This window comes from Geotrypetes seraphini, chromosome 4 (genome assembly GCF_902459505.1).
Source record: "Geotrypetes seraphini chromosome 4, aGeoSer1.1, whole genome shotgun sequence".
NCBI classification, from domain to species: domain Eukaryota; kingdom Metazoa; phylum Chordata; class Amphibia; order Gymnophiona; family Dermophiidae; genus Geotrypetes; species Geotrypetes seraphini.
Genome location: NC_047087.1, coordinates 130,809,186 through 130,818,789, shown reverse-complemented (window position 1 = coordinate 130,818,789; position 9,604 = coordinate 130,809,186). Strand labels below are relative to the sequence as shown.

Genomic DNA, 9,604 nt, shown 5'->3' with positions numbered 1-9,604 from the left:
ACAATAAATATGCATGAGATAGATTTGCATCTCAAGGAGGCAGCGCATGCAAATCCATCTCATGCATATTTATTGTAGATATCCTGAAAACCTGACCTGGCTGTGGCTCTTGAGGACCAGAATTGCTTACCCCTGGGCTAGATGCACAAAACACGGTCGCTAAGGCTGTGGGCTAATTTTGTGGCCGAGTTCTAAACAGCGATCAGTGTTCAAATGGCTGCCCGTGCAAATAAGTTTTGCAGAGGGCAATCATAATTCCATCTGATAGCTCACTTAGAAAATGGCTCTCACACATGGGCAGAGCCAGTTTGGGGAAGCCAAACAGTTGAGCAGCAGGGGAAACCCCAAAACAGCCTCCTGCCACTCAGCTGTTGGAGGTTTTTTCTTTTTTGGGTTTTTTTTTTTAAATGGCACAGATATTATGCGTGTGTTACACATTTTCAATATCTGTCTCCATTAAAAAAAAAAGTGAGGCCCCCCCGAACTAAAATAAATCAGGAGGGATACCTACTCCCTCTTGCTGCTGCGAAAGCCATCCTTCTGCACTACGCCAAACCACACCTCCTGCAGGACCCCCTCTTCAATAAAAATAGGCAGGAGGATGCCCACTTCCTGCCACTGCGAACCCCCCTAAGGGAGGGGCATTAGGTGTCTGAGCCAATCAGGGCCTTAGACTCCTCCCTGTGTATCCCAGGATGCACTGGGAAGTGGAAGGCCCACCATTTTGGAGTGGTGGGCCTCCGAGCAGGAGGGACTGGGCATCCATCCTGCAGTCATTGTAAGTTAGAGGTACAGGGAGCTTTGGGAGATGAAGGATGCAGGGGCATCCCTCCTGCCAATTTTTGGTTGGTCATGGGGGGTCCTGGTGGTGGTGGGTGGGGTGTAGTTAGGTGGGGGGTTTTGCAGTGGCAGGAGGGAGTGGGCATCCCCCTTGCCAATTTTTATTGGAAGTGTAGAGAGGGGGGTCCTGCAGGGGGTGCAATTCAGCTTAGTGGGGGAGGGGAGGTGTTTAACAGCGGCAGGAGGAACTGGGCATCCCTCCTGCCTCTACTTTTGTTCCAGGGGCTTGTCAGGGGAGTGTCAAGGGCAGAGGGGGCTAGCTTGACTTTTTTTTATGGGCCAGATATGTGTGTGTTACACACACACACACACAACATCTGCGCCCTTAGAAAACCAATGAAAACACATGTAGTTTTTTTCGGGTCACTATTACCAATCCGATTATGGCATGCAATGTTAAGCCATCAATCAGATAGCTGGTTTTAATATTAATGACCCCATTTTAACAGTAATGAGGTCATTTGCATGCCAGAATTGGAGAATGTACGACTGCGTGGAAAATCATGCAGTGAGCCGTTTTCAACATCAGGTCAGCAAATTCAGACATTCGCTAATACCAGCCAAACTGGTTTAGCGACTATTGGTACCCAATCAGAGCATTTAGTGCATCTATCCCTTTGTTCTTCCAAATCAGCACTACAAAGTAAAAGTTGTGGCACTTGGGCAGGGAAGAATTCAGTCTAAATACAGTATGGGACTCCTTCCTTGTGATTTTATGCTTTCTGTGAGAGATCCTTCTCCCCCTTCACTTCCAGCGGTGTCGCACCAGGGACGATGCATCGTTAACCACTTCTATGCTTTGCCGCTGAGGAAGCAGTAGCAGCAAAATGAGGGTAAGGAGAATAAGTCCACATACACTCATCAGGGCGTAACAGATAATCCACAGAATGGGCTCTCGGAAAGGGTTTGTGGAGATGCAATTGCCGGAGACATCCTTTGTGGTGAAAGGACCTGAGATTGCGGAAACCAAGGAACCGGATACCTCTGGAGACAAATAAGAGAAAAGTTTTTACAGTTAAGCTGTTTTGTCATCCTCTTCATGTGTCTTCTCTCTCTCTGTTTCACTTGGGTTAGGCGTGGCCTAGCAGTAGAGCTGCTGCCTCTATACCCAGAGTTTGTGGAATTGAATCCCAGGACTGCTCTTTATGACCCCGGGCAAGTCACCTAATCCTCCATTGTTCATGTACAAAATAAGTACCTGAATATATATAAACCGCTTTGAGTGTGGTTGTGTAACTACAAAAAGGTGGTATACCTTTCCCTAGCAGGTTTTTTTTTTTTTTTCATTTTACAACATTTACTCCTGGGAAAATTTTGCGCTGCTGCACAATGCAGGATTTGCACAGAATTCCTCATCTTCGTAGACTGCAGAGAATTCAGCCTTTCCCATGCAGAATTTTGTGCAATCTGCTTCAGTGGTACAGATATTCACTTTTGACTGCCTCTCTCCCTCTCAACACACTTACTACTCCAGTGCGGCAATAGGAAGAGCTGTACAGCCGCAGGTTGGGTTGCTTCCTCCTCTGTTTCCTTGGTGTCCAGCGTTTCCCTTAAGCTGCACGGCTTTACAGAGGTCATGAGGTTCAATGGAACAGTCAGACCCATCATGGCAGAGAAGCAGGAAGCAACCCAATGTGCAGCTTTTCCTCTAGTTGCTCTGGAGTGGTGAGTATGCAGGGAGAGAGGCAGAGAGTGCTTGTGTGGATGGGAGGAGGTCTGGAAAAATGTATATAGGGTATGTGGGGCATTGAAATAAAGGTAGATGGTATGTGTGTGCCTGTAGGGGGGGGGGGGTGCAGGGCTGGAGCGTGGGTTGGCTGGAAAAAAAGGTGAAGTGTGTGTATTTTCAATTTTTTTGTGCAGAATTCCCACTGTCTCTCCTCTGAACTTTAAAAATACTTAATTGTAGTTCTATCCCTTCTCCCCTTTTGTATTAGTTGGTCGAGATACAAAAGTAATAAAATATAAACATATATTTTTACACACAATTTAAAATAATGGGGTAGACAATTAGACATATATAGACTCCATATGTCTAATTGTCTACCCCATTATTTTAAATTGTGTGTAAAAATATGTTTATATTTTATTACTTTTGTATCTCGCTTAGTAAAACTAAATAAGCGATTTATCAAAGTCGAATAAAACTTGAAACTAGGAGCAAACATTCTATCCTACATATTGGCTGTAAGAAATTTTATTAATGAGGGGTTAAACATCAAATTATACTGCAGGACTGAGCCCTGAACCAGAAGCATGCTAAAATAACTGATTTAAGAATCATTTTCACTTTTCATTCTATTGTATTTCCAGAGGTAAAGACACAGAGGAATTCTCATAGTGAAACTACCAGAAGTGGACAGTTGGCCGTGATCATACTATTGCCTGATGCTATCCTGAGATCTAGACATGGAGGCCCTGATTCTATAAAAGATGCCTAAAGTTGGGTATCTAGATTGGCGTGCCTAGATGATCTAAGCGCCTAACTTAATTTTTTTTAAGTGCTGATAATTTTTTTGTGCTGATAATTGAAAGCACCATTAAAATCCAATTTAAAAAAAAAACATAAAAAAATTACACCCTCCCCCCTTTCTACAAAACCTTACAAGAAGTTTTACCATCGGCCAGTGCACTGAATACTCTGGGCTGCTCTGATAGCCATAGAGTTCCTATGAGCGTCGGAGCAGGGTAGAGCATTCAGCCCTCCTGCCGGCGCTAAACACATCTTGCACAGTTTTATAAAAGGGGGGGGGGGTGTTAATTAACTGGTAGATGCCTAACTCATTAAGGGCTAGATTACTAAGCCCATTGATCGTGTCCTGACCAGTTTGCGAGCATTCTCCGACCCCGACCTGATTCACTAATGTCTTGCCTGATCCAATCTGCACATGCAAATGAGGGGAAATGGAATGCAAAGCAGGAAGGCAGCGATTCACTATAAAGAAAAAGGAACACTGGGTTAGCAGTGAAGTAGGAGGGCAGGGCAGGGAAGGGGGCTGGGTGCAGAGCCTGGTGGGAGGAGGGAAGAGGCCTGGGTGCAGAGTCTGATAGGAGAGGAGGGAAGGGGGCTGGGTGCAGTGCCTAACAGGGTGGGGGGGAAGAGGGCTGGGTGCAGAGTCTGATGGGGGTAGTGAGGCAAGGGGGCTGGGTGTACAGCCGGGAAAGGGACTGGGTGTAAAGCCTGATGGGGGAGAGAAGGGGGCTGGGTGCAGAGTCTGATGGGGAGGGGGCTGGGTTCAGTGCAGTGCCTGACAAGGGGGAGGGAAGGGGGCTGGGTACAGAGCCTGACCAGGGGGTATTGAGGGCTGGGTGTACAGTTGGAAGGAGGCTGGGTGCAGGGTCTTACAGAGGGGGGAGGAAAGGGGGCTGGGTGTAGAGTCTGATAAGGAGGTAGTAAGGGAATGGGGCTGGGTGTAGAGTTGGACAGAGGGGGAGAGAAGGGGGCTGGGTGCAGAGTCTGACAGGAGGGGAGGTTAGGGGGCTAGATGCAGAGTCTGACAGGGGGGGGTAAGGGAGCTGGGTGCAGTGTCTGACAGGGTGGGAGGGAAAGTAGCTGGGTGCAGAGTCTGATGGGGGGTGGTGAGGGACAGGGACTGGGTGTAGAGCTGGGAAGGGGGCTGGATGCAGAGCCTAATGGGGGAGGGAAGGGGCTGGGTGCAAAGTCTAACTGGGAGGGGGAGGTAGGGGGCTGGGTTCAGTGCAGTGCCTGACAGGGGGGAGGGGAGGGGGCTGGATTAAGAGTCTGACAGGGTGTTATTGAGTGAAGGGGGCTGGCTGTAGAGCCTGACAGAGGGGGGATGTAAGGGGGCTGGGTGCAGAGTCTGACAGGGGGAATAGTTAGGGAAGGGGGCTGGGTGTAGAGTCATGGGGGAGGGAAGGGGCAGGGTGCAGAATCTGACGGGGAGAAGGAGGGAGGGGAGCTGGATTCATTGCAGTGCCTGACAGGGGGAGGGGCTGTGTGCAGAGTCTGACATGGGGGAGGGAAGGGGACTGGGTGAAGTGTCTGACAGAAGGGGAGGGAAGGGGGCTGGGTGAAGAGTCTGACAGGGGGTTATTGAGTGAAGGGGGCTGGCTGCAGAGCCTGACAGAGGGGGGATGTAAGGGGGCTGGATGCAGAGTCTGACAGGGGGAGTGGTTAGGGAAGGGGGCTTGGTGTAGAGTCTGATGGGGGAGGGAAGGGGGCAGGGTGCAGAATCTGATGGGGAGGGGGAGGGAGGGGAGCTGGGTTCAGTGCAGTGCCTGACAGGGGGAAGGGGGCTGGGTGCAGAGTAGAGAGTTGCGCGGGGACAGAAATCCCACCCGTCCCCACCCGTCCCCGTGAGGAATCCCTCCGTCCCCACCCGTCCCCGCGAGGAATCCCCTCCGTCCCCACCCGTCCCCGCGAGAAATCCCCTCCGTCCCCGCCCGTCCCTATAAACTTCAGAAATAGTTATTTCATTTAATTATGCTACTGAATTAAAGGCTCTGGTAGAAACCCATTTACAAATAAGCAAAAAGACTTTATTAATTTGAAAATATTAATTGGGAAGAATACATACTTTGTAAACGGGTTTCTACCAGAGCCTCTAATGTTTATAAATTTTTATCAACACAACTAATATACTACTTTATCCTGAAGCAAAAAAAAAAAAAAAAAAAGAAATAGAATTCTTTTCCTACCTTTGTTGCCTGGTTTCTGCTTTCCTCATGTTCTCATTCAATTCCTTCCATCCACTGTCTCTCTTCCTTCTGCATCTTCCATTTGCTCTGTTACTGTGCCTCTCCCTTTCTTCCCCCTTCCAAATTGGTCTGGCACCCATCTTCTTCTCTCCGCTCCCCCCATAGTCTGGCATCTGTCTTCTTCCCTGCCAGCGTCTTCTCCCTACTCTCTCTTCCTCATTTCCTTTCAATGTCCTTCTCCCCCCCATCTTCCCCATGTCCTTTCAGCATCCTTCTCCCTCTCTGTCTTCCCCATGGCCTTTCAGCGTCCTTCTCCACCCCTTTGTCTTCCCCATGTGCTTTCAGCATCCTTCTCCCCCCTCTGTTTTCCACAAGTGCTTTCAGAGTCCTTCCCCCCCCCGCCCTTCCCATGGCCTTTCAGCGTCCTTCTCCACCCCTTTGTATTCCCCCATGTGCTTTCAGCGTCCTTCTCCCTCCTCTGTCTTCAAGTGCTTTCAGAGTCCTTCCCCCCTCCTCCTGTCTTCACCATGGCCTTTCAGCGTCCTTCTCCCCCCCTCCTTCTCTACCGCCCCGGGTGCAGCACAGCCGGCCAGGTCCCCTTACTTTTGTGGCACTTCCCCGACCAACCGACAACAGCCCCGGTCTGACAAACTTCCCTACCCTTAACCGCGAATATAAATTACCTTCTTACAGCTGCTGTAAGAAGGTAATTTAGATTCACGGCTACAGGGCAGGGAAGATTGTCGGACCCGGGCTGTTATCGGTCGGTCGGGGAAGTGCCACAAAAGTAAGGGGACCTGGCCGGCTGTGCTGCAACCGGGGCGGGGCGGGGCGGACCGCCCCCTCCCTTGGTAGCCACTCGAACCGCGAGGCTACTCTCCTTCTCCTTACCTGCCCTGCCTGCAGCACAGAGCCGAACGGAAGTCTTCCCGACGTCAGCGCTGACGTCGGAGGGAGGGCGGGCTTTGTTTAAGCTTTGTTTAAGCCCTCCCTCCCCTCCGACGTCAGCGCTGACGTCGGGAAGACTTCCGTTCGGCTCTGTGCTGCAAGCAGAGAAGGTAGGGAGAAGAAGAGCCGCGCGACTGAGTACATCCAGCCCCGCAGGAGCCCCGCGACCCTCGGAGGCGTCCCCATGGGATCCCCGTGACCCTAGGGGGCGTCCCCATGGGATCCCCGCGACCCTAGGGGCGTCCCCACGGGATCCCCGTGACCCGAAGGGGGAACCCGCGGGATGCCCGCGGGTCCCGCGGGATTCCCGTCGTCCCCGTTCCCGTGCAGCTCTCTAGTGCAGAGTCTGACAGGGGGAGTAGTGAGGGAAGGGGGCTGGGTGTAGAGCTGGGAAGGGGCTGGGTGCAGAGTCTGAGGGGGAGGGCAGGGTGCAGAATCTGACGGGGAGGGGAGAGGGAGGGAGGGGAGCTGGGTTCAGTGCAGTGCCTGACAGGGGGAGTGATGGGGGCTGGGTGCAGAGCCTGAACAGGGGGTATTGAGGGAAAGGGGCTGGAAGTAGAGCCGGGAAGGGGGCTGGGTGCAGAGGCTGACAGAGGGGAGAAGGAAGGGGGCTGGGTGCAGAGCCTGGCAGGGAGAGGCTGGATGCAGGGGGTAGGGAGTTGGGAAGGCAGGGAGGACAGATGCTTAGGGGGTTGGGAAGACAGATACAGAACAAACTGGGAGTAGGTTGGGAAGGACAAATGTACGGGCGGGGGGGGGGGTAGGAAAGAAGGAAAAGAGATGCTGCACAGGTGGAGTAGTAAAAAGGGAGAGAAAGAATTCCTGCCATGGGGAAGGGAAAAGGAATGGAGAATTGTTGGACATAGTTGTTTGGCGTGAGAGGGAAAGAGAGATGATGTATATGGGGAAAGAAAGAAAGAGGAAGAATTGTTGGACATGATAATGGTGGGGAGGAAGAAGGGAGAAATGTTACACTGGGAGGGAGGAGAGATGACCCAAAGAACAGAGAGATGGCAGATCACTGGAATGGGAAGGGGGGAGAGAGAGATTCCAGACCACAGAATGGAAGGGAAGGAGGGGAGAGAGAGATGCCAGACGGCAGGATGGAGAGGAGAGAGATGTTATACCTCAGGAAGAGGGAGGGAAGGAGAGAGAGATGTCAGACCATGGGAGAGGAAAGAGATTCCAGGCTATGGAAAGGAGAGGAGAAAGATGCCAGATTATATGAGGGGAGAAGGGAGAAGATAGAGATGTCTGACCATGGGAGAGGGATGAGATGGTGCATAGGGATGGAGGGAAAGGGGAGACAGAGGGAGGAGATGATGCACAGCAATGGGTGCGGCAGGGAAGAGATAAGAAGAAATGCTTCTTATGACTAGATTGGAGTAGGGGAGAAGAAAGAGGGAGGAGATGTTACTCATGGAAAGATGGGAAGGGAAGGCATAGAAAAGTCAATTTTGAGAAGAAAGCATGGAAAAGTAGATTTTGAGAAGAAAGCAGAAAAATGGAAGAACGTTGAATGTTAAAAGTTAATGCTAAAGATGGATGTATACTAAGTCAAGAAAAGAAAATGCAGGGGGAAAAACACCACCACAAACACCAATATGCAGAAACCAGAGTGGAATTGTCCAGATAAGACTGATGTGCACAAAAAAGTGTCCTCCAATTCGTCTGGTGATATGAAGATTTTTATTGCTCCAACATCAAAATGACACTTTCACTAACTCAATGACTCACAAAAAGTTTTTTAAAAAGTTTACCTAAATAACTGCAATAAAAGAATGTGGGCCAATGAGGAATAATAACACCGGTATCCCTACCGTTATTGAACATTACTAAGGGTGGAGGAGGTGTACCTGAGGCCACATTTTGCCAGATTTGAAATATATGAGAGCATGTGGAACAACTTATAATTTTGTGGAGAGGGATGTTGGATACTGTGGAGGTTGGGTGAAATATTGGAGACTTGTGTTGTATAACTCCCAACTATTAATGAAACAGAGTTAAATAGTGCCATATTTAGTGTGAATGCACTCCATTGAGATTGGGTCACCTTTTGAGTATCAAGTTACCTAGGTTGTATAAGAACAATTGAATTTTATTACACTTGGGAGACATTAGAATTTATTAATAATTTAACACCTATTCCAATTCATAAACCCACCGGTCAGTCCCTTTGGCTGAACTTCAAGATTCAAATTGGTGGGTTTAAGATCATCTGGAAGCATTGGATGAAGGCGGGCATATGTACTCTGGATGATATAATATCTGGTGGAAAGCTGCTTGACTTTTCACGACTGCAACAAACATTTGGTATTGCTAAGTCTCAAAGTTATAAGTGGTTGCAGTTGAAGCAAGCCATTCAAAAGGGGTTCCCTGAATGGCAAAATCTTAAAAATCAGTACAGTTTCCTGGTCCTATGCTTCCAGACGGATTTCCTGGGACACCAGGCCATCCAGTGGTACAAATTAATATCTGAATTTTTGAATAAGAAACCAAAGACTGGTCTTCTTGATATTTGGAGAATTGAGATAAAGCATCAGATTACTGCATCTCAATAGCCACGAATCTGGACTTGGAGGATGAAATGTACGGTGTCTGCATCTATGAGACAAACATGATTTTTCTTGTTACTTAGAGCATTTTGGACCCCTGTCCGATTACAGAAATTAGATAGTTCCAAGTCTAATAGATGCTGGCACTGTCATCTCAAAGTTGGGACGTTGGATCATCTATTGTACTATTGTCCCTTGATACTTAAATTTTGGAGATCCATCTGGCATCAAGTAAAAAACATATTGGAAAATCCAGTGGCATTGACTTACGATACCATCCTATTTGGTACGTTAATGAGGGCTAAAAGCCAAATATCTGCTCAGAATAATAAACTTCTCTTTATAATGACAGGGGTTGCCATACAACTTATTTTGAGAAACTGGGATCAGTTAAATTATACCTTTTGGTGGGAATCTCTATGTCACACTTTTAAAATGGAACGTATGATGGCCATACAACAGGGACATTATAAGAAGTTTACGGATATTTGGGAGCCATTGACAACATTCTGTAAAGAGTGATTGTTGATTTTGCCCTTTGATAATATACATCCAGGTTGGGTGGGAAGATATTTTTTAGTTTTGAGTGCAGTTTTTGGATA

The 9,604-nt window shown here is 48.7% G+C and overlaps 1 protein-coding gene across 1 annotated transcript in view; it reads right to left on the bottom strand.

Moving 5' to 3' along the window:
- Window positions 1-360: 360 nt before the first annotated feature.
- BACE2 (beta-secretase 2) overlaps window positions 361-9,604 on the bottom strand; it is a 162,836-nt gene continuing 153,592 nt past the window's right edge. Inside the window, exon 9 of the mRNA XM_033943013.1 lies at window positions 361-1,824. Within this exon, the coding sequence (XP_033798904.1) occupies window positions 1,586-1,824 (239 nt within the window). The 3' untranslated portion in view covers window positions 361-1,585. The remainder of the gene's footprint in view (window positions 1,825-9,604) is intronic.